At 46.6% G+C, this 24,616-nt stretch overlaps 1 protein-coding gene across 2 annotated transcripts; it reads left to right on the top strand.

The window, feature by feature from the left end:
• The first annotated feature begins 1,286 nt into the window (after positions 1–1,286).
• On the top strand, positions 1,287–24,357 carry PSAP (prosaposin). Of its 2 annotated transcripts, none has more exons than XM_084290520.1 (14): positions 1,287–1,360; positions 10,458–10,591; positions 11,639–11,713; positions 12,892–13,017; positions 13,279–13,473; positions 14,337–14,480; positions 15,006–15,071; positions 17,853–17,966; positions 18,773–18,868; positions 19,085–19,271; positions 19,430–19,581; positions 20,918–20,998; positions 21,526–21,633; positions 22,203–24,357. In XM_084290520.1, exons 1-14 carry the CDS (start codon positions 1,318–1,320, stop codon positions 22,236–22,238), a joined length of 1,557 nt encoding a protein of 518 aa, XP_084146646.1. In that variant the 5' UTR covers positions 1,287–1,317; the 3' UTR covers positions 22,239–24,357. The 2 variants fall into 2 exon arrangements, with proteins under 2 accessions (XP_084146646.1, XP_084146647.1); XM_084290521.1 differs by having other exon boundaries at positions 15,006–15,062.
• The last annotated feature ends 259 nt before the right edge of the window (positions 24,358–24,616 follow it).

Here is a 24,616-nt window from a genome sequence, read left to right on the forward strand (position 1 = left end):
ATATTGCAAAAACGGTAATGCTATGTCATAGCGACAATCAGGAAGGTGATAGCTAGATATCATTATATGCTTTGTAATAATAATTAAAAATTTAAAAAAAAGCCCCCAAACAAGTAGAAGTGGCAGAGCTCCAGGCAGACTTTGGCTGGCAGTGGCTGTCTTGGTGCCTGCAATGGCAATGGATTGGGGGTGGCACCAGAGACACCCTGCCTGCTGAAATGGCTCTCCTTTTCCAAACAGCCGTATTTTACCCCCACCCCACTTCTAAATATTCTTCACAAAGCTGTTTGTGTGTGTGCTCCTAAGCTCGTAGCTGACTGTTGGCTTAGAAAGTCACGGTGCCTTGTCAACACTTTGTGCTCACAAAGAGATAAGAGATAAGAGGCCCTGCCTATGCAAGGTGGCTTTGGGACCAGAGTAAAGGTTGTTTGCTTGCTCCGGCCAAAATTGCTGTTCACGATGGCTTTCTGTCTGGTTGCTTCTGTCCATCTGACTTTAGTTAGGAAATACCTAACTAAAAGAGTCCCTGGTCCTGCTGCTTGTGGTCTTTGGAGGCTCTGGATGAAGTTGTGGGGCGCTCTTGGTGGGTCTGCTCACAAAGAAGAAGAGGATAACCAACAGCTGCCCACAGGGGCATCTTAGCTTGGCTTGGGACTCAAAAAAGATTTTAATAGGAGAAGTGTGTCTTGCCTTGTTGGGATATAGATATGCAAAATGAAACAAAGCAGCTCCACTTCCCCCTAACCTTGAAACCGCATGGAAAGCTTTAAATGTTATCGACAAGCGTTGGCTTTGAGAGATGTAGGGGTAACGCAGCAATGCTGGGCGTGCACTTGTCTGAAGGGCAGCATGGTGGAGATCTACACAGGCGCTTGCAATAATTATGGATTAATTAAGAGAAGATTGGTGTGATTGGCTGGCCCTGTAAGGGCAGGGCTTGCAGGAAGCCGGGCTGTGGAGTGCTCTTTGTGTTTTGTACAACTGCCATTAAAACTGACGTTTGTTGGGGCCGTGGTGTTTATGGGGACCGGGACGGGGCCGTTCACTGGTGACCTCCATTGGGGCCGTGACGTAGCCCCGCGGCCGCCATTTCGCGCCCCTCAGCCCCGCGCCGCAACGCGCATGCGCGGCCCCCGCACCGCGGGAGGGGGGGGGGAGAGAGAGGAGGGGAGGGGGCGCCGGGCGCGACCCTCCCCTGGCGCACGCGCGGGGGCGGGGGCGCGCGCGGGGGGGCGTGTCCCCGCGGGGCGCGCATGCGCGGCGCAGCCTATAAATAGGGCGCGGCGGAGGCGCCGCATTGCAGACGGGCGCGGGACGATGGCGGCGCCGCTCCTGGGGCTGCTGGCGCTGCTGGCGGCCGGTAAGCGGCACGGGCGGCACCCGCGGCACCCGGCACCCTAAAACCTCCCCCGGGCACCCCAAAAATTCCCCGGGCACCCCAAAACCCTGCTTGGGATCACCCCATTCCCCCGGCCCGGCTTCCCCTCGCCTCCCTCCCGCAGCCCCCGGGCTCCTTGCGGCGACCTCCGGCCGCTGGATGGGTGAGGGGGGTGTAAAAGCGTTAATTATTATTATTATTTTTTAATTATCTCCTAGCAGCCGCCGGGGCTGGGCCTGGGGGAGAAGCGGCCTCGGAGGAGCAGGGGTGGGGAGGGGGAGGTGGGGGGGTCCCCTCAGCTCTGCTGGCCTCAAGGGAGCTGTGCCTTAAAAAAAAACAGCTTTTTATTAAATATTTACCTCAGAAACGAGCAGAAAAAGGCACCTGCGGGACCTGCAGCCCTGTAGGGTGCTTGCTGGGAGCTGTCCCGCTTCCAGGAGGCCCCGTTTATCTCTGCCACCTCAGGGGCAGCTCGCTGCTAATCCCCTGTGAGGCACCAAGGGGCTGCCCCTCCCGTTAGGTGCTTTTGTCAGCCGTGTTATTTAGGGTTTCCTGCTGGAAAATCCCACCGCTTCGGCCCTGCGCTGTGTTACTGCTGGCTGCGGCCCGTCTGAAAGCGGTGGTGGGGAAATAAGAAATATTCCGTGTTAGCCATTAGGGCTAGGGATTAGCAAGGGCAATACTTGTGTTTTGAGGAAGCTGGACAGCTAAAGAAATGATTTCTGGGCTGACCTGAGGGGTGTATCCCTGCAGGCTGTGCCATAGAGACCCCCACATAGAGGTGCAGGGATACAGCAGGGGGCTGATCCACCTCGGCTTCCTAGTTGGATAATTTTCCTTTAAATGAAATGTTGTAAACGTCCAGCTGATTTGTTTAAACCAGCTGTATTTCACCAGTCAGCTACAGAGAAGCCCAAGGAGCTGTTTGGAAGCCGTAGGTGTAACCAGCTGGCACCGCAGAGCTGGGCGCTACTGGTATGCTCCAGGAACTGCCCTTCTGCCGTACCCATACGGGGGCATTTTGGGGGAGAAACCCCGGCTTTTCAGGCTGGAAACAAAGCAAGCGCTGCCTTCCACTCGGCTTGTTTACCTGCTAGAATAATGTCATTGCTGTGTTGGCTCTGTGCTAAAATCTCCTGTCAGTTATCACTTCCCTTGGGACTGTTCTCGAGTCCCTAAAATTGTGGTTTCTTGCACTTTAAGAGCAAAAAGCTTTTGTCTTGGAAGCGTTCTCCCAAGTTTCCCACTAGTGTATTTAGGGAAATTGTAATGAGAAACCAGTTCAGTGATGAGAGTTAACCTGGGCTGCTTGTTAAGGGCATGTGCATGCAGCTGAGCAGAGCAGAGGACTCGTTGGTCCTGTTTTTCTCTAGGAAGTCCCTGTTTTAACAGAAATAAACACCTGTCTCTCTTCACCAGAGTCCAGTTATGACAGCTAATTGACTCACCTACGGTACTGCCGTGCAGATTTTTCTGGAGATTTGGCTGTGACAACCTGGGACACCGCTTTTGTGTGACGAGTTGGCTAATTAGCTGCATCAAAACCTAGCTACCCTTGTCGTTGTGTCCTAATGGAGTTACTTGGCTGGCTTACAGCACGGCTGGTAGGCCAGGAGGGTTTTTGGTTGACCTAATTACAAATGCTCCGGTGCATCTTCCCTTTAAAGGAGACACGAAGGAATTAAAATAAAGCAGGTTGTAGAGAGCTTGTGATGCTGGGAGTGTGCTTTTTGATTATTGCTGATCTTTGCCATCAGGAGAGAAGGAAGGCTGGGAGCAGAGCTTTAGCAGAAGTTGGTGTCTCCTGAGCGAGGCATATTTCTCATTTCTCTTTCTCCTGGTACAATGAAAGTTGAGCAGGGAGCTGAAAGTGAGAAGTTTGAGGATGTGGTTTTTATTCCTCCTGTAATAGCAGACTTAATGTTCCTTCCTCCCAAGATTGGTAATTCCTCTAGCAAGCGCCAGCCAGAACGTGGAGGAGGAGAAAACCATCAGATGAAGACCTGAGCTGGTCTGCCTGACCTGAATTTCCTGGAGGAGGTGGTAAGGGCAGATAATTGAGCCAGACCGGTGCTCTGGAGTCTGCAAGCTTGTTCTGGCAGGGAAAGTGATTTCCAACAGCAAGGCTGCGCTTGTGCTGGACATGAAATTAGGCAGACAGGGGAAGGAAGGAGTCTTAAAGTCCTTGTGTTAGAGGAGTGCTGTGGGTATGAGGTGTACACCATCACATAACATGCTGGTGACAGTGCTGCTGCAGCCACGTGACTGGCGTGTGAACCTGCCCTTGGACAATCTCTGCGTTGTTTGCGGAAGGGGCAGAAATAGAAAGAATTGTTCTTGGAGGAACTGAACAAGCTGTGCTGCGTGCTCACGGCCGCCCTGAGTGAATTGCGTGGTTGCTTCTGCAGAAATGCTGCAGCCTGCCTGCAGCCTCGGCTTGTGCCGTGCCTCGTACCACAGAGGAGCAGTTCTGGAAAGCTCTTAGCAGCTGAGGTAATGTGGAAGGTGGAAGGAGAGGGGATGAAAGCTCGTCAGCAAAACTGGAAGTGTCTCCATCAGGTGACGGTGATGTCAGCAGGACTCGGGGAGCTCGGGCTTTGCTGCTGGTGGAGCAGTTGTGGTGTGCTGCTGCGAGTTACACGGGGTGCTTCTCTGGTCTCTGAAGTCTGCGTGGGTATTTTTGGGGTATTGCTTGTCTGTGTGCTGCGTCACAGAGCAATATTTATTTTCAGATACCAACATTGCTCCTCCTCTCAAGGAGGAGGCTTACATTTGCTCTGTTTACTCTATTTTTTAAACTTTGTTCTCTGCTTCTGCAATAGTCTGCATCTAGAGGGGTTTGAATCCAGAGTAACTGAATCTTGCAATGAGATTTCAAGGCTTGTTTTTTTTTTCCAGAAATGAGTTTAAAATTCTTTGTGTTTGCCTGTGGATGCAGGCTGTTAGTATGCACAGATCAGGGTTCAGCACTTCATTCTTTCCTGCTCTCAGTTGCTTTGTTCCCCTGCCTGGGTTATTCTTGCAGTTTATGCACCAGTTTGCCTTTCCAGGCTCTCCGTGGCTAAATGTCCTCTTTGAAATGTCCCTTTTCATCCCTCTGGCATGTGTCCTCTGCTCAGCTGCGGGGTCTCGTGTCCTTCCCTTCCTGAAGGGAGCCTCCTCTTGTCCTCTGCCTCTGGTGTTCATTCTGATGGCAGCAGGGAGAAGAGCATTGCTCCAGAGACTGCTGCTTCCAGCGGTGTCCAGAGCTGCCCTGCTGTTCTCTGAAGGCTTTTTGTGTCTCTGGACTTCACCTGCGCTGTGCTGGGAGTGCAGTGTGACCTGTGGCCAAGGACTTGGTCTCTCCTCATCCAGATATGGCACTCTAAATGTAATTAATTAGCAGCTGGGGTGAGTCTACTTTCCTGGAGGAAGGGGAGTGCTCAATACAGATTTTCTGCAGAAATTTACGTGAAATCCACCCATTTCCCCCCAGAGAACCCCAAACCATCAGGAATGGAGATGGAAAACAAGCATGTTCCTAACATTTAGGCGTGTTTCTACAGGGAAGAACTTCTGCTGCAGGGAGAATTCTTCCCATAATCTCCTGGGAAAGATCCCAACATCCTCTATGGGACCGCTTTCCCCTGGTGACTGCCAGATGCTCTGGGACATCCAGCTCTCTCTTCCAGCTTCTGTCACAGGAAAATCCCAGGGAGAAGTCACTGCTTGCTTGGCAACCTCGTAGCAATCTCTGATCAGCATAGAAATTGTGCTTCTCTTTCAGCCTTACAGGAACCGTGACCACTTCTTGGGGCAGCAGAGCTGATTTCACTGCTTTGGCTCATCCTGTTCTGTTCTCTTTAATTTTGTTGTGATTGCCTTGTGTGCAGCTGCTCCTCCCGCCACCTCTAGCTGCTGCGGGAAGCGAGGGCGCGTCCGAGGTGGGAGCAATGCTTTACACCAAAGGTAGTGTGCCAGAATAGGCGGGCACTCCCCGCCACAACGAAGAGCTTGAAATGAAGATCTGCTTCCTGTGAATGTTTCCAGCTCGATACTTGATGAGCAGATAGCGGACAGGAAGGCTCTGATTTTAGCTGACATCTGGAGGGCTGATAAAGTCGAGCCAGATCTCATCTGTTTACCCCACAACCTGCCTGTAGTCTTGCACATGCTGCGGGTGTTTGCTGCCTTGTTAATCCCAAAGCACAGGAGACTTTGGCAGGAGTTCTTAGTGGTGTGAGCTGGTTACAACTTGTGAAATGCTCCTTAAACTCACTAACTGACCGGAGAGCCTGTGGAGTACCGGGCCCTTCAGTAACTTGAGGTTGTGGACACCCCTTGACTTGTTGACACTTTGTCAGATGCAATGAAGAGAAGTTGATCCCACTTGACTTCTTTAGCTTGAACACACTTTACACATGCAATTCTGGAAATAAATGGGGAAAACAGTTACTGAGTGCGGAGTGGAGGAGATGGATGCATTCAGCTGGTCTCTGGGCATTTCTGGGAGATAATGGCTTTGCTTTAAACACTGCCAAGTGGGATAGCCTGGAAAAAAACATCTCTCCTGATGGATGCTGATACATTTGGAATAAATTGGATTGTCATGAAGGCATAAGAGTTGATAGCACCTTAAGTTATCTTCCATGTTTGAATGCAAGGCTTTAAGATAATGAACAGCTCAGCTCTTCCTTTTTCTCACCAATTGCAGGTTAATTTGTCCATGCTGCTTACCTCGAGGCTTTCCTAGCAGGTTTGGAGGAGACTTGAGTCTGCAAGCTGAATTTCTGTGTTCTGGGTGACAGTTTCCCAGTTTATCCTGTTGCTCTTTAGGGACTCTGGTCTGGCCCATGTAGAATCCCTGTTCATAGGAGCTTATATAAGGTGTTAATTTAGCTTGATCACGAAAGTCTCATTAGTAGATTGAGTACAGCTTTGGAGGAGATTGTTTCAGATGTTCTTCTGCCCATCTCGAGGAGAAGCTGGGGCTGGCTGTCCGTGGAAGAAGTCTAACACAGGTGCTTGAGGGAAGGGAAGGAGAGGTAATAACCTAACCATTTTTCCAGCAGCATGCAGCCCTTGTAAGCCTCTTCGAGGTTGCTCTTTGCTTAAAAGGAGTGAAGAAGCTCCTCATGCTTCCACGTGCGTGGTCCTGTAAGACCTACAAGTAGAAAAGATGCAGTCTGAGGGGTTTGTCACCCCTGCTTGACTGATTTCTGTGTTAGTGCTGCCCTCCCAGGTACTGAGCATCAAGGAAAAAAGAGGCTGACTGAAAGAGTTACTGACCTGGGCCTCTGGGAAGAGGCTGCTCCTCCTTCTGCTGTTATCTTTCTGATTTGGAGGGGTTTGCTTGTTGTCAGGCGGTGTTTTTGAGGCAACGCTTGTTCCCGGAGCATCGGAGAAGTCGCAGTGGGTTTGAGTGTCTCATGGTTGGTTTCAGGAAGCTGCCAGTAGGAGGATCACAGGGTGCCTGTGGGCTGTCAGCTTGGCTGCAAGCCTGAAAGCTGAAGCCTTTTACATCTGAAAGCACTTTAATTTGGTACGTGGATTGCATTTTCACCTCCCCCTTTTCCTTCCTCCTCCATTTTCTCTCTGCTTAATTCAGGAGGAGTTCGGTGCAGCAAAGGCTGTTCTTGCTAAAACAGAAGAAACCAGCTCAAGAAGGGCTGAGCCACAGAAGAGGAGGAGCTGTGAAGCGCCCTGGCCTTTACAGATAAACTTGTCTGGCTCTCTAAAAATAGTGGCTTGTGAGAACTTCTTGGAAGGGGAGCAGGTTTGGAAGGGCATGGCATGTGACTGCTGAGAGCTCATCTACAGAGAAAGGAGAAACCTGTTTAAAAAAAAAAAGGGTGACCTCAGATAGGTAGAGAACAGTGTATGAAATAAAAGGATGCCAGAGGTAACTAAGAAGGTAATCCCATTGGGTTTATCCAGCAAGTATTAAGAGTTGTGCAAGGTAACTGACGGTGCTTTGTTTTCTTCAGGCTGCTGCTGTGCTGGGGAGGTGAAATACCACATTAAAGTGTCACCCGTCTTGCTGGAGAGGTTGTCTGTAGGGAGGAGGCAAGGTAACTGTTCTGCTGTGAGCCAGCACAAGGTCTTAACGCTGGGAAGTTTGGTTGTAATGCAAGTTGGTAGAGAAGGAAAAATGCTGTCTTGAAAAGAAAGAGGAGAGCAAGCTAAAGGAAGTAAGTAGTGGGGATGGTAAGGGACTTGAGGCTATTTTCTGAATCTGCAAAAGCTGGATTAATGTAGAAGATTTTAGTTTTGTTTGTTTTTCCTTGGATGTTCAGAAAGGGAGGGGTGGATAATGCAGTGAGGGTGCATCCTTATACCAGAAATTGGGTTGGGTAATACAATTCAACATAATGCAAACTGGTGCAAGCCTACTTATATTTAAAGTCGCTGTGGAAGATGGAAGAAAAGATGCCTCACTTAGCAGATGTTGCCTTTGTTCTGTAGCTTCTTCTAAAATGTACCAGCAGCGTGTGGCCCAACCAAATTTGCTGTCACCATTTGACAAGAAAGATCTGTGCTGAAAGCCTCAAATGTAGATTTATCTTCCCAGAAGGTAAAAACAAACTTCCCCCATGTCCTTGGTAGCTGGAAAGGTACCTCTGTTCTCTGCAGGTGAAAGTTGTGCTTATAACCAGTTAAGTTCCCTGTGTCTCTTGTTTTTTTTGATGGGCAAGCCTTGCAGATGTGTTGGTGTCCCATCCTGCTGTGGTGGCGTGCAGGAGTGAGGGCTTCACATCATGCCAGCAGGAAGGTGTTCGGGGTTCTTGCATTGCATAGGTCATTTTCAGTGCTTGCTTACAACCTGCTTGATGCCTCTCATACTTCTTACTTGTTCTTACTTGTCTCAGGCTCTTCTGAGTTGTGTGGGATTTTTTTTTGTGGCTCCGATCTCCTCTGGAGGATTGCAGGTAACATTTGTGCCACTGTGCTCAAATCCGTGTGCCTGGTGGCCGAGTATGCTGTCCTGTGGTTGTGATGAGCAGGTCAGAGATGGAGGAGGAAGACCACTTGCTGGAGGTTGTGCCAAAGCTGGATCTTAAGGTTCACAGGGTGATGGGCATGTTGAAATAAAAAGCCAAACAGGAAACTGAAAGCTCATTAAGAGCTGGATCAAACCAGTGCAAATTACTGTGTGAATTCCTCAGTTTGTGTTTTAGATGCCCTATTAGATTGAGAGCTTAAACTGCCTGGCATAACTCATGTTGTTTTGTAGATTTGTATCTTTATTGCATGTTGCAGATGGGAGGGAGAGGGATTTTCTTCTGATGCACAGAACTGAAGGCATAGGTTAAAAACTTTACTTCCAAATCGTTAGAAGCCCTTAATTCCCATGTGTAAAGTCGAGGTCTTGCTTGACTTTAGCCAGATATGACTCCAGAGCTTCCTACCCTGTTTGCTGCCAGTGTCTGACCGGGGAGAATAACTCCTGCCTCAACCAAGTGGCTACTGGCTTGCTGTCACCCTGCCAGGAGCTAGCAGCTAGCTGCCCGACCAGGCTGGCTTTGAAACTTTACTCTGGTTAGTGCTTCCAGATAAATGTTGCACATTAGAACAGGCCATCTGCAAATATTTTGCCAACTGTGCATGCTCACAAGTTTAGAAGCTTGATTCCTACAGTCCTAAGGGGCTGCTTTGCTGAAAAATGTTCATTTTTCCATGCTTTTTCCTGGGAGAGAGCGTGACAAACTTCTTGCCCTTGCGTGGAAGCTTAAGTATTCCAAGCACGTTTTTCTTAAAATAAATGGGTCATTCCTCTGTGAAATGCAGTGTAAACAGGCTTTAGAAATCAGCAGCTGAAAGGCTGCAGACTGTCACCTATAAAGCACTGTTTATCTGGCTCTACTTGATGCGTACTGGCTGGGTACCTAGCAGATGTGCTGGTAATTCAGCTGTTAAGTTGATCCTCTAATTACGTAGTCAGGATGGGAGAAATAGAAAAGTGATTATTCATCTGCTACAACCTCCCGAGGAGCATCGTAGCAATCAAACAGTTTAATTTCTGCTTCTTGGCTGACAATGTAATTTTTACAGCGTTTTGCGATGGGTAAATAGTGTTGATGTGAAAATAATGGCTGTGGAAAAACACCTATACAGCTAATAGGTTTGGACAGGCTTGGTTTTTTTAAGCTTTGACAGCAGCGTGCTGTAGGATTAGGCCATAACAGGTTTCACTGGAGCCTGCCTGCTGTAGGATTTCAGGAGTTGCTGCTTCCTCGGTTAGTGCAACCTAAGAGAGGCTGACTGCTGAAGAAATTGAGCCTACCCACAGGTAGGATGGATTTAGAAAACTGGATGAAGCTGAGCGTCTGGTCCAGTGGCATTTGCAGGCCAGCACAATAAACAAATAAAAAGGCTTAAAATTCGCCAGAAGGTGAGCTTTGTTGACTCGTCCCATGGCTTACTAACAGTGCAGAGCTTTTGCACGTCTTTAGGGAGGCTCCCTGTAAGTGGCTTTCTGTATTTAACTTCAAAACTTGGTAGGTGACCTGACAGCTCTGTGTGGGTGGAGGTAGTGTCCAGGCAAGGGCTTGTCCTCATTTTTTTCTGCACACAGGTGAACTGAGCAAGAAGAAATAAAATCTAAATGGGTTTAATTGGATTAAAAACTATTTGAGAGAATGTCTCGTGTTGTTTTGTCCCGTTTTGGCTTTGACTTTCTTGAAACTCTGTGAGCAGTGTTTCAGCCTGCACCTGGCTCTGAAGTCTTCCATGCAAATGCGTGCACCGTCGTGGCTTCTAATCAAATGAGTGTCACAGCTCTGCTCCAGGAGGGGAGAGCGATCACCTGGGAGAAGGAATGCAGACGGCAATTACAGGCTAGATGCGGCTGCTGCTTTGGAGTTGGAAGTTACTGCGAGGACAGGGGCTGCAGCTCGCTGTCCCAAGCGTGGCTTTCTGCAAGGAGAGGTTTCTCTGCTTCAAGTTCTCTTGTAGTTGTGTGATGAGGAGGACTTAAAAGTGTTAGTAAACCGAAGTGGTCTAATGGAGTTTGTAATTACATGGTACGGCATTAACCTGCTTGCTTTGAAGTGCAAATCGTTCCGAGGTGCAACTGAAAGGACGCTTCTCTCTTTGGCAGCTGTGGCCAGCCCTGTCGTGTGGCAGAAGGACTGTGCAAAGGGCCCGGAGGTGTGGTGCCAGAGCCTTCGGACGGCATCGCAATGCGGAGCGGTGAAGCACTGCCAGCAGAACGTCTGGAACAAGCCCACTGTAGTAAGTATCAACTGCTGAGATGTCTGCTTCCCACTTGCAGCTTGGGTGGCTGGTTTTCGTATGCCGACAAAGATTTTCCAGTCTCTGATTGGAGTTAAGTGCTACATCTGACACATCTGACTCGTCTTGGTTGCCACGAGTTAATTTGGGTGGCAGATAAGGGTTGCTTTCCATTTTGTTGCGTTGCACAACTTGTCTGCTGACTTCTCGTGTGACCTGTTGCACAATTGCTGAGCAGTATGTGGGACAGAGCTAGGGGATTTCAGGCTCATTCCTCTGTATTAAGATTCCTAATTCATAGAGCCCTTTCTTTCTCTGAGCCATGACAAACTCACGGGTTTATTTAAAAATAAACACACAGCATTTTTATTTTTAGGCTTTATTACAGGTTAATGTTCTACAAAGGGTACAGCATGTGCTAAATTATGAAAGCTCTGACAGTGCATAATGATACAATTGCCATGTTTGTCATGGCTTTTCAAATTCTGCTAAAAGTGAGTGCTGCTTTACAGATAGAGCTGTACCCCTTGTGGTGGTGCTCCCCAGCTTTCTTGGGGAAAAAGGCATTTTATATGTGGTTGCATTCAACCCACCTTGTGTGTATATGTGCCCAGGCGTGTTTCAGCTTGTGAAAAAATAGGGGAAAAGGGGAATGTTAGAAGGGCAGAGTGTAATAGAAATGAGTGAAGCAGTCTGGAAGGTTCCTGTGCTTCTAGTGCTTTTTGGAAATTTGGACTCATCAGAGTAAAAACAGGTTCAGGGGGGTGCTTCTCAGGGCAATAAACTTTACAATTCAAGGGTGGTGGGACTAGGTGAGATAAGCGGGTGATAGGATACCTGCTTCTTCATATCCAGTTGGTTCACTGAAGAAACTGGAGTGGAACATGCTTGGAATAGCTCCACTATTTTAAAATGCCCCCCCCTTTGTTTCAACCAGTGTTTTTTCTTTAAATTCTGAATGTAATGCTTGTTCTTCATATTGTTCCGTGCACACTGCTTTTATAGGCACTTAATTCTGCTCGCAAGTAACACTACTTCTCTCCCTAGAACAGCATCCCCTGTGACTTGTGCAAGGAGCTTGTAACAGTGGTCGGCAAGGTTTTGAAGGACAATGGCACAGAGGTAAGCAGAGCTCCCCTTCTTCTTGCCCCAAAGGCACTCGTTGATTTAATTGTCCTAACAAGGTCTTGAGGTGAGGGGTTAAAAGGGGCCTGCATGATATTTTCCCAGTCTCAACAGCAAATGTGGAAAGGGGCAAGGTTACATAGGGTAGGGCTTTGAAATGCAGCCTCCTCGGATGTAGAGATTAGCACATTCTCAAGCCTTGCCCTCTCTAACATGTCCCTGACTGTCTGTAGATACTAAATGTGATTGTTCTTGTGCTAGTGGACCATTAATCTTGAGGGTGGGATAGTGCAGTGTGTAGAAGTGGATTACAGCAGGTGAAGTGGGCTTTATTTTGGTTATGTGACTTCTTCATTTCATCTTTCATGAGCCCAGAGTACTTTGTGTGAACAGATCACTTTCCCACCCGCCCATAATTTCACTTCCTCTTAAATGTAAATGGTCTGTGGGGGTAAGACTGCGTTGTGCAGGCCTTGCAGGAAGTATTTCAAAGTTCTCACTGTGGTGAGGGTCTCACTGAAGGACTGGGGAAAATAAAGCTGTAATACAAAACTTCTGTCTTGGCCATAGTGATCGTGCTGTTCACCTTTTTAAGGAGAAAATGTGTGTGGCCAAAGCTCAATTAGAGCTGAAGCCAGCCAGGACTGTGAGGGACAATAAATTTTTGTTAAATGATAACAGCAAAAGGAGGGCCAGAGAAAACACAGGTCCATTACTTGATGAGGATGGCCACCTCACAAACAGATGTAGACAAAGCAGAGATGTTCAGTGCCTTCCTCGCTTCTGTTGTCGACATCAGTGATGGGCTCTGGGACCCCCAGGTTCCCTGAGTTGGAGGACTGTGACTGCAGGGATGATAAACTCACACCTGGTGTGGGTTTGCTGCTCCATCTGGATGCATACAAGTCGATAGGGTTTGTCGCAGTGTCCTCAGAGCAGCATTGCAGGACCCCTCTTATTTTTCAGTAGTCTTGGGAATCTGGAGAGGTCCCAGTTGGCTGGAAGCTGGCAAGCATAGTTCCAATTTTTAAGAAGGGAAGAAAGAAGTTAGTTTTGCTTGCTGTGGCTGGCTGTACCTACCTGACTCCAAGGGCCTTCTTAGGCTTTAGGCATCGTGCATTTGGAAAGAGCTTTTGATACATGGCCTTTTGATATATAACCTTCTGTCCTGTTAGGATGAGATCCGCTCTTACTTGGAGAAGACGTGTGAGTTTCTTCCTGACCAAGGCCTGGCCTCTGAGTGCAAAGAAATTGTGGATTCCTACCTGCCGGTTATCATGGATATGGTCAAGGAGGAGTTTGTAAGTAAATGGCTTGTAACTGAATTGAAAATTGTGCCCTGGTTGGTTCTTGAATTTCAGTTCTGTGTAAGATGGTGCATGTGATCCTTTGTTTCTGTATGAGTCAGTGCTCATTGGCATTCTTTAAATTTATTTGCAGATTGCTTCCTTACAGCAAGGGAAAATGTTTCAGAATAATGTTTCAGCTGACTGATTCTCTACTCTGTCGTGTAACAGTGCCATCAGTCTAGAGCTTTTATTTATGTATCTTCTCTCCCTCAGGATAAACCTGAAGTTGTATGCAGTGCCCTCTCACTGTGCCAGTCCCTTCAGAAGCACCTTGCAGCAATGAAACTTCAGAAACAGCTCCAGACCAATAAGATACCGGAGCTGGACTTCTCTGAACTGGCATCCCCGCTTATGGCTAACGTGCCTCTCCTCCTTTACCCTCAGGACAAGCCCAAGCAGAAGTCTAAGGTGAGAACTCAATGACATTATGCTGTGCAAGAGAAGTGAACCTTCTGTTCCAGAGTGCCAGTGCTCCTTTGTGTACGAGCCTATTGGTGATTGGCACGAGTTCAGCATTTATGCTTCACCTGAGTTACTGTCTCCTAGTGAGTTTTGTGCTGCTGCATATACATATAATTTTTTTCCCTAACCTGAGGGTTTAAAGCTAAGTGAGGTAATAGCTGCAGCCCACGTGGACTGCATGTGTTGCTTTGGATTACCCTGTGCAGCTAAGCCTTGTGCTGGGCTGTTCCCATCCAGGACTGTCAAGCAGGTCTTGCTGGAAACAGCTTCTTCCAAGAGCAAGTTTGGCACCAGTCAGTTTGGCACCAGCATTCAAAGAAAAAAGAATTCTCCTGCTTTCTGATTAGTCTCCTGACTGTGCCCTTCAGAGGAAGCGTTTGCCTCTGAGTCCAGAGGTGACTGGCTCAGAAACAAGTCGTTGACAAAGGGGTGTAGATGAGACTATGAACTTGGGAGTAGAGGCTGAGCTTAGACATGGGAGTTAACGGGTGGGTGGAGAACAAGCTGCTGTGGGTGGAGAGCTATGCCAGATTTGGAAGACTTCCCCCTCTAAACAAACCCAAGAGACTTTGATTGGGTATCTTAACAATTATCTTGAGTTTTGCAGCCGAGTCGGTAGGTACCTAATCTCCACCTAGTGGCTGTTGCACGTACCAACAGTAGCTGGTCTTTTCGTATTAGGTACTCTATAGCATATTTATTTAGGTTTGTGTGTAGTTCAAAATAGCCTTTAAACTTAGTAATTGAAGCTTCTAAAATTAGCTGTTTGACGATGTGTCAGTTTAAGCTTCTTTTCACTCTTTGCCCAGGGAAATGGGGACGTGTGCCAAGACTGCATTCAGCTGGTTACTGATGTTCAGGAAGCTGTCAGGACAAATTCATCGTTTGTCAAGTCTTTAGTCGCTCATGCCAAGGAGGAATGTGACCGTTTGGGACCTGGAATGGCTGATATGGCAAGTTATCTTTCTACTTAAAAATCCACTTCTGTGTATAAACATAAAATAATTTGTCAGTGCCTTAGTCCTCTCTGTATAACCTCTAATTAAACAAAGGAGCACGTGTAATGTAGGATGTGCTACACAGTATAACACCACCACCTCAACACTGAAATCGTGAGCTTTCAGGTCAAACAAATGGTGGTGGGAATGGGGAGGAGGGGAAAAAGGTTGAAGGAGGAAGTTGCTGCTAGCCCTTAAAGACATCTTTCCTCAAAGAGACCTGGCAGGGTAATGGGGTCACACCAGTGTGCTTTTGCCCTGAGAGGAGCAGAAGGACTTACTAGATAAACAGCCATGTGGGCAGTGATTGTGTAACCTGAAATGTCACCTTATGTTTGGGACGAGCTCTGAAAGACAACAGTATAGTTATTAAGTAGAGCATGTAAATACTTTGAGAAGTACTAGGAAATTCTAGGTTGCCTCTACTGCTTAAGTGGCTTGATAATGACAGCAAGACTTTCTTTTTCCCACTTCCTGCAGTGCAAGACCTATATCTCTGAATATTCTGACTTGGCTATCCAGATGATGATGCACATGGTAAGATCAGTGAACTGTAATATTTGCTCTCTTTTCATTTTTCTGCTTTGTGTAGCTGATTTGTTTGGAAGCAGGAAACAGAGCAAAAGCTCTACCCAGACTTTTACTGCAATGAGTCTTGTTGTTAACACTTTGAATGTGGCATTTAATTGGGTAGTAGTGACCTACGTCCCTGAATGTTTTCTTCAGCTCTTTCCTCTTCTTCCACAACTATTTCACCAGTGCAAAAGGCATTCCAGTGCTTTGAGACACTGAGGAAAAGGTTTTATGTTTCTTTATATTCTCTCAGTCCTGCACTTTTTCCCCTCAAATACTGTGTAAGCATGTTGGTCTTTGTCACAGTATTGCAAAATACATTCATGTAAGTGCTAGAGATAATGTGTCTTACTTGAAGCAAGACTAAACCTCCTCACTGTGGAATTGCTGTCCCAAATCTGCTGCTCTCTGGGCTGGTGATAGGAGCTGTAGGAAGGGAGTGGTACTGCACCAGTCCTGGTCTTCTGCAGCAACAATATGTATTACCTCTCACCGCCTCCATAGCATTTTTCTTTACCCAGACCTCAAAGAATTTATTTTTTTTTTTTAAAGGGCAGGCCTTTCTTTAGAGAAGGCAGTGCAAATATGTAGCAAGTTATGGCATGTGTTTATGAATAGAGCCTCTGGCTACTGTGAACATGAATTTGGCAACACAGAGGCCTTTTTTGTTTTTACACTTCTGGTTGGAGGCAACCAGAAGAGACAACTCCTTCCAACAACAGCTAGTTTCTAACTGTGTAAGCATTGCAGCACAGTTTGTTGCTGACACCTGAAAACAAAATCTGACCACACCTTGCATCTGGCTGAGTTTTCAGACTCTGAAAATAGTCTTGCCCAGGACATCTGAATACCTTCAAATAAATAATGCTGGTTAGCACCGTGCAATTGAATATTAAATGTGGATTGCTGTAGCACTGCTGAAGTTCAGGTGCGTGTTTGGGATGGGGCCAGTGTCATGCTCTGTCTTCATGGAAAGAGTTTGTGCAGTTCAAATGCTTTTGACTTTTTTTTTCTTAACTGTTATCTTTAATTTCTCTTATTTTCCTCTGTCTCCAATCTCCTTTGTCAACAGAAGGATCAGGTAGGTGAGCAACTTGCCTGTGGTGATAGCCTGCTTGTAGTTCACTTACTGCTCTTAAAGGGCTTGTAGTTCACTTCTTGCTTTATTAGCCGTGTACATGGTGTGATTGTACTCAGTTTTGACAGATACAAGGGATATTTATATGATAAAAACAGGGAAAGGCAGTAGATTTCCTCCAGTGGATCAGTCTTACTTGCAGCTCTGGCTACCAGCCCGTGATACCAAGATTTCAGCGGGTGGAGTGGAAGATCTGCTCGTTTTCATACCAGATAGATAGATGTGGGGAGAGCAAGCCAGAGGCTCCTGTCAGCTTCTGGTTTAATATTTGGGCTCAAAAGGGCTTGAGTGAAGCTGTCCCTGGGTCCTTTCTTGGTTAATCTTTAAATTTATAGTGGATCAGTTGTAGGGAATGCTCAGAATTGAAAAGAAGGTGCGGGAGACCTTCAGGCTCCTGCTTCCTAGAGCCGTTTGGGCTTCTAATTTAACCAGTCCTGGGGAGACCTTGTGTCTGTCATCTCTCTGAGAGAGAACCTGTCGTGTGTATGTGGGTGTTGCTCTAACATTCCTCTGGGGAAATGCTTACTACAATGCATGAACCAAAGGGCTTGACTTAAAGGTGCTGCCTGCTGGGGTCTGAGGCAGCACTGCCAGTTGGAGGTGCTGCTTCTGCCTGTGCATGAGGATGTGGCGTGATGCACACGAGCTGTTGCATAAACCTCTGCTGTGAGAAGCTCGATGCCCTGCTAACCGGGCGGGGTGTGATTTTCTAATTACCTGTAGGACCAAAGGTAACTTTTATAGCTTAAATAGACTTGGGGGATGGGGAGAGGCAGGTGGATGATGACAACTCAAATTTAGTGTATTATTCTCTACAGCCCTTCCTGCTGTCTAGGTAGTGGGGCCTCCTTAGAGTAGTTTGCCTGATGTTGAGCATCTATTTTTGCATTTAGTAACATCAGTTTTCAGGCCTTTCTCAAAAGACTTGGCCTTTTGAAAGGCTTTGCTTCTGTTTTACTTCTGGTGGTGAGAAGAACACTAGAAATTTGTATAGTTAATGCAAATACTTTTTTTTTTTTTTTTTTAAAAAAAAGAGGCTTTAACATGGTTAACTTTTGTTTCTTATAGGCTGTGTTCAGTAATGCAGGAATCTGTTTCTGTTTGCAAGGTGTGGTGTTACTGGATGCTTTAAAGCAGGTAGTTTGTGGATGAGAAAAGGAGTCCTTTCTCCTAGGCATTGCTTCCAGTTCTTGGGTGAACTCTGGAGTCAGGATAATCAGCCTCTTCTGTAATAACTTGGAGCTTTCAGGGGAGCAGCTTACGGACGCAGGTCTAATGGGACGGTGGTGGTCTGTTTTGGTGTTGGTAGCTCTTAAGTCAACTCCTTTGAAGGGCTTGCATCATGTATTAGCTCCTGGAAAATGGGTTTTTAAAGTGATGTGGCCTAACCTCTTCCTCTTTTAAAGGAGCTGCTAAGTTTGATTCGGTAGTTGTCCTGGCTATAACCACATCAAATGCTTTGGCAGTACTTGAAGTAGAAGTAGTCTTGAAACTCTAGTTGTGTTGGAGCCTTTTAAAGCTTTGGCCCCTGTTCTCTTTGCATTCCCACAAGCTCCCTAAAAAGGGCAATACCTTTTTATACCTTTCTTAGAAATGTGTTATACCTCTCTTTCCAGCAACCAAAGGACATCTGTGCCATGGTTGGATTCTGTCCTTCTGTGAAATCTGTTCCCCTTCAGACTCTGGTGCCAGCTCAGGTGGTTCATGAAGTGAAAATGGAAACTGTGGAGGTAAGATAACTTCTTGTTCCCAATGGCTTTGCTGTCCTGTGTGCTTTACTGTAATGAACTGGATGGAACAGAAAAATAAAAGCTTGCATACAGAGAATGCCCCAAGTCTTCCCGCATATGAAATCCTTGCCTCTTGTTTTTGAGGTAGATCTGTAAAGTAGGAGACAGCTGACTGACTTGTTGACAAATTTTATTTTTAGTTATCCCATGAACACTCTTAAAATGGGACAGTGTTACCCATGCACAGGTGATTCTGATCAGTCAAAACACTGAAGCTAAGTTTGGAGAAGCACCTCAGCTTCCCACAGCCCTTGGGTTGAGACATGGACTGAACTTTTTTTTCAAAAGGAAAGTCTCTTGCAGAATGTTACCCTCTGATGAACAGAGTTCAAACAATTTACTTCAAGTCCTTCAGTTTGATTATTTTTTTTTTTCCAAACAGGAGGATGCTTTCAGTTCTAACAAATTTAGTTCTCAGTGCATTTTAAAGAACACTTCATATTTCCCTTGACTCCAGCCACTGTGGCAGTGCCTATTTCTGTAAGGCAGCTCCCTGCCTTACACAACATGAGGACTGTGGTCTTAAATAATCATACAAAATTACTTTACAGAAAGGCATTTTACTAAAACCTCCGAGGTTTTGGGTTCTTCAAGACCTTTTAAATCCAGCTCAAACTAGCTAGCCAGGTAAACGAGTTAGTGTGCTGGACCTGAATGTGAATGCTGTTAGACTGATCTTCTACGAATTGTTCTCTGTCAAACCTGTTCATGTGTTGATCTATTGTTTTGTATAAATGTGTACTCAGAAAGCCTCGGTTCAAGACAAGACCTTTTCTTTGTGTGAAATCTGTGAGACTATGGTGAAAGAAGTGACTGGCCTGTTGGAGAGCAACAAGACAGAGGTGTGTAAGTGACAAAAATGGTATCTTTACCAAGGCTTTGGCTAAAATGGGGCTGACTTATTGCTGCTTTAGAAGAGGGAAGGAAAAGTTAATTCTGTTACTTTCACAAGAGCAAGAGCTTCCTCTTTCTGTGTTAGGACAGAGTAAGCAAAAAACTTACTTTTGAATTGAGTCATATTTCTGTTTGTTTGCTACTAATCCTTCCTTGTACTCCAGGAGGAAATCGTGCATGAAATGGAGGTTGTCTGCTACCTGTTCCCAGCAAGTGTCAAAGACCAGTGTAAGGATTTCATTGAAGTCTACGGCCAGGCTTTGATTGACATGCTCTTGGAAGCAACAAACCCTGAAGCTGTGTGTGTGATGCTGAAGTGCTGTGCAGCCAACAAGCCTCCACAGCAGCCAGGTTGGTAATGAGGAATTAGTGCAGTTGCTAAATGAGCAGTTCACCGGTGGTTATATCCTCTGAGGACCCATGCTTCTGTCCTTGGTGTGATGCTGCCTCCTTTCTTCTGTTTGGGGGAACTACCAAAGTGTTGATGTGTTTTTTTTTTTTTGTCTTAGCTTTGGTGAAACCTGCAGGTGGCTTCTGTGATATCTGCAAGATGGTAGTTGCTTATGCAGACAAAGAGCTTGAGAAGAATGCCACAACAGCTGAGATTGAGGCTTTACTGGAAAAAGTCTGCCACTTCCTGCCAGAGTCCGTCAGTGATCAGGTAAAGCATCTCGTGTAGCAGGCTGAAACGCAGTCATCTTGCTGATGGTCTGGTACTCTTCACTAGCTAGCACAAAAGCATAGCAGTCTCTTGTGTGCAGTAGAGAAAGGGAATTAAAAAAGAGTTGTGTGTGGGGTGGGGGAGAGCAGGCTTCATCTGCAGCAGTCCTGGCTGCATGGCAGCCTGCCTTCCACTCGGAACGAGGCAGTCAAAGATGAACAAAAGGATAAAACATCTTGCAGAGTATTTGGAAAAGCTAAAGGGTAGTGGTGCCTCGTGGTGCTTTTTATGAGAACAGTCAGTATAACATGTCAGAGTGGGAGGAATCTTTCCCTCTGCAGAGGTTGGAAGGAGTTTGGGGGTGTGGAGGGACTAGGTTTTCCACCAGATTTTTCCCATTCCCTATCCTTGGGGGTTGGCAGCCCTTTGAATAGACAGAGGCTTTCAAGGGCTTGACTGGCTGGATTGTTGTACTAATTTGCAGTCAGTAAAGGTCTGCCTGGAAATCCTGTGAGAACAGTGGGTAGGAACAGCTGAAGTTTTTTTTTTTTTTTTTTTTCTCTCCCCACCTCACTGATCTTGTTCAGGGGATTAACAAAGTAATTGGAAGTAGGCTGGCATAATTCCAGTGAGATAGCAAAAGGCAACACCTGTTAGGCCATTGCTATCAAGATTTACCTGAAAATCTTATTAGGTGGCTGCTGGGTGTCAGCTCAGCAGTGGTGACTGCTTATAAGTGTAGCAGGCATCTAATACTCAGGCTTAAAGCAGCTGTGAAACAGCTATTCCTGCTAACTGCTGTGCAGCTGTGTAATAGCTGTGGTTGACTTATTAATCGGTGCCATTAGTCTCTGCTGAGAGTGCCAACATCTCTGTGCCTCAGAGATGGCCTCTCCACTAGAGGGCTGGCTGCTGAGGATGGGAAGTGCTTGGGCTAAAGATGTGTAAGAGGCATTATGAGTGCATGTTTAGGATGTTTGTCTGCAACTGGAGTGAGCTTTCTTCATGAAATCGCAGTGATCTCTGCTTTAGGAGGCTAAACATTGCAAATCAAAGCCCGTCCTGCTTTGGTTCTCTTCTTTTTGACAGCTTTCTAATCGTAGCCTTGTACACGTACATACTCTGTGTCTGCAGACAGGTGTGAGTCAACTAAAAACGATCTAGTTTTGTAGTTAATGTGCTGCTGAACCCTTTTTCCTCCGCAGAGCTCAAGTCTCTGGTTAATTGGTTTGGTGCGTATTGTTGGGGTGCTTGGCCTGCCTGCTAAAGAGCATATCTTCCTCTGACCTTTTCAGGGCTTTAACAAATGAATCTCTCAACCTGTGTGTTGTTACAGTGCGTTCAGTTTGTGGAACAGTATGAACCCGTGGTTGTGCAACTCCTGGCAGAGATGATGGACCCCACTTTTGTTTGCACTGTGAGTATGGCGTTCAGTTCTATTCAGGATGGGCCCCGATACAGTCCCGTGCGCCTTTCAGTGCCTCGCATGCAGAAACTCTGCTGGAATAAAGATGAGCACGCTGAATGCTTGGAGCAAACTCGCTTGTGCAAGGCCTTGGGCGTAATGAATGGGCAGCTGTGTGACTGCCAGCCTTGTGCAAGGAAGGACAGAGAGAGGGAAGGAGCTGCTGGGGTTCAGCAAGGAGCGTAGTGTGTCCTGAATGTGGCCAGAGGAAGTGAAGTGGCAGCTGTTGAACAGTCCCTTTCTAGAAGCTGTTTCTCAAGGCCTGATGTGAAGCAGTAATTAACTTTCAATTCTTCCTTGTGTCAGATTTGCTGCAGATTCACTGCAGCTGTCAGTGGAGCATGGTGCTGCAGGAGCTCCTGAAGTGACCTCAGCTTTGCTCCTGCACTTGTTCAGGTGGAAGCTCGGCTGTGGGGCTGCTGTCAGGGTCTTCTGGTGCAAATGGAGAGAGACTGACTGTGCTGCTGTTCTTTTCACAGAAACTGGGAGTCTGCGGATCAGCTAAACAGCCCCTGCTGGGGGATGATGCTTGTGTCTGGGGTCCTGGTTACTGGTGTAAGAACATGGAGACTGCTGCTCAGTGCAACGTACGTACGGCAGGATTCTGCCTTGAGTTTCCTGTTGCTCTTTGGTACCTCCTTAAAAACTATTTTTCTGGCTTCTGTAGCATGCTCTGAAGTGGGTGAATTTCAGTTTCAAAAAGCAAGGGGGTACTAGCTGCATGTGGGTGAGTGATCAGAGGTTTTTCCATAGCCCTTAGCTTTCTCAAGCAGACTGATTCCTCACCCCTTTCCTCCTTTTTCTCTGCAGGCATTTCAGAATCTGTAGTAAGGTGCAGCCTGAGCTTTGTATTTTTAGCCTGTGACCATGTCATGACCTCTGATCAGGCTCTAGAAATTTCAGTATTGCTGTGGGCTGATGCTCTCTCTGCCAGGCCTTTTACTGGCCAAGGATCATCATCGTTCTTTCCTGAAGCTTCTGGGTGGGGACAAAAATATTATTTGCTGTAGTCCTCCACAGAATCACTTGCTTAAAGAAAAACAGATTTGATCCCAAAACCTTAGCTCAGAATAAGGTGTTAATTGTATATATAAGTGGCTGCTCGTTTGCCAACAGGCTTTTTTTCCACTCACGTATGCTATTTCTTTCCCTGCAGGCTGTTGATCACTGCAAACGTCATGTATGGAACTAGAAGAAGTATTTCCAGTTCTGAAAGTTTGCCATGGCTCTTAAAAGTGTGGGCCGAGGCTGGAGAGCTGTATCTCAAATGTCCCTCCTATCTGCCTCATTAACAAATTGACCTTCAAGTTCCTTTATTGTAACTCTTCTGTAGCAGTGCTGCTGTTGAAGGATCAGATCTTCATCGTTGACTTAACAAAGATACTTCTGATTGTACAGTTTAACTCATTATGCTCCTAAAAATAGTCAGTGTGTTGTAGATTTTAATTGGTAGGCTGAAGTGTTTTTTTAGGTGCTGGGAAGGATGGCAGAGAAGACGAAATGAGACTACTATCTTTTAATTTAAAGAAAAAGATGGTGACTAAACTTTCAAATGTCTTTCTGTAGTCAGCAGTGGAAGGACTACGTGCTTTGTGTTTTTAACATCTGGCTGGAATTTTAATTTTTCTGTTTGACTGTAGGGGAACTCTAAGGGATAACGTTGAATCCTGGAATCCCTTCAGCTGGAATTTTCAAAGCTTTACAAATGCAGGGAAGGGGGCTTTGTGTGCCCAGCTAACTTTCCAAGTACCTGGTATGTGAAGAGACGCATTTGCGCTTGAGTGACCACACTTCCAGCTTGTGGTGTTATCATAGGCAAGGAAACCCTCCCTCGGTATTAGATCATGTCCTTTTTATTTCCTTGGCCTGCTCAGTCTCAGCGTGGGTGTTTTATTGTCGAGCGCTGAACAGTGGGATTTCAGTCTTTTGAAGCATGCTGCGACATCCTTAAGGAATGGCTCCCTTTTTTTTCCTTGCCCTAGTTGCTCAATTCTGCTCAGTCTTGCGGCTGCTTCATTCCCTGCTTTTGGTTTTTCCTCACAGCATATTTCAGTCACCTAAAGCTTCAGAGGTGCTGTGAGGCTTGCAGGCAGTTTCCACTGCTGCTGCTCAGTCTCACTGGCATTCACCCTTCTGAGTAGCTGGAAGTATACATTTTTTTCCCCTGGAGTTTCCATTTCTGTTGGGAAATGTATCTAAGCAGTGAGTGGAGATGGCAGCGTAAGAATACTGTGGTAGGTATTTGACATAACCGGGCAAGCTGCCTTTTGCAGTGGTGCAGTAAGAAAGTATCCCACTGAAATGGCCCAAAATTTTCATGAGGAGACTTCCAAGGCAGGCTGCTACCCTGGAAACAAGTCAGGCCCACGAGGTAGGGGCTTGAGGATGAGAATCATGTTGCTTGAGACAGACCTCACAGCACCTTACTGGCATTGAGTGCAAAATTCGGAGGAAGTTAATGCCCCAAAAGGCACCAAAGTAGCTCTGGAGAGACCTTTGGGGAGGAGAAGCTGGGCTGAGGTGGAGCTTTGAAAATTCCAGTCCTCTACAGACAGGTGCCAGCAACTGCTCCTCTCTGTGCGGTCACTTGGGTGAGGCGGGAGCTCCAGTAGCAGTGCTTCAGGAACAAGCAAACTAATTTTTATGGAGTTCAGCAGAAAACCACTCAACTGCAGCTTTTTATTACTACTTGTACATACTGAATGTCTGGGCAGCGTTGGCAGATACCAATACTGATCTGTCTTTCCTGTTTGTACGTGTACAGAACTCTGAAGTGCTCACTGCTTCAAAAAACTAACGAATTTCCTCTAAAGATGTAAAATATCCGTAGCTTTGTCTTGGCAGGCTTGTGCAGTGGTTCCAGCAGTGTATCCCAGCAGGGGTTGATATGCCAGATAGGCGATGGGCTCTCTTCAGCATCGCTGCCCTAGAGGTACAGCCTGTGTCGCACCACAGCACGTAGCACAGGATTTTGTTTTAAAGGGGGTGACCCTCTTCTGCGTGAGTTTTTGGGGGGTGGGAGTGGGTTGGTTCTTGCTCTTACAGGCTGGCAAGGTTTTAATTTTCATGTTTTTTAGCAGCGGAGGGTTGGTTGATTCACGCAGCCTCTAGGGCAGGGTGAGCTGGGGGGAGTCCTGTGCTCCTGCTGGGCATCTCTTCGGTTTTCTCACTTCCTGTGGAATGTGGCGCCCGACCCGCTTGAGTTACATGTGTGGGGGGGGACAACGTGCAGTTGCTTTCTAAAAAACATTGTCTTGATTTTTGCACAAAGGCTTCTTTAATGAACAATAAAAACTTCTGTAAACCGGGAAGTGTGTGGTGGTCCTTTCCTTGGTGTGCGCTAGCTGCTGAAGGATCTTGATCTTGTCGGTGTCCCATTGCCGCAGAAGATTGCATAGCCCAAAATGTCACCTGAAGCTTCTCCAGCAGAGAATCTGAAGCTGAATGACTTGATTCGGGTTACCATTGCAACACAAATGTCCTGTCAAGCCTTTTTTTTTTTAATACTGAGTGCAGCTGCAGGCTTGCCAGGGATTGCCACTGCTGGTCTCTTCCCTGGATGAGCGCAAT

Source organism: Netta rufina, assembly GCF_964035555.1.
Source record: "Netta rufina genome assembly, chromosome: 7".
NCBI lineage: Eukaryota > Metazoa > Chordata > Aves > Anseriformes > Anatidae > Netta > Netta rufina.

Excerpts from the sequence above, each read along its gene's own strand:
- PSAP (XM_084290520.1), top strand. The coding sequence starts at position 1,318 with ATGGCGGCGCCGCTCCTGGGGCTGCTGGCGCTGCTGGCGGCCG. Across the intron at positions 14,481-15,005 it reads GACCTGGAATGGCTGATATG|TGCAAGACCTATATCTCTGA; the intron begins GCAAGTTATCTT and ends CACTTCCTGCAG. Across the intron at positions 17,967-18,772 it reads TGAAAATGGAAACTGTGGAG|AAAGCCTCGGTTCAAGACAA; the intron begins GTAAGATAACTT and ends ATGTGTACTCAG.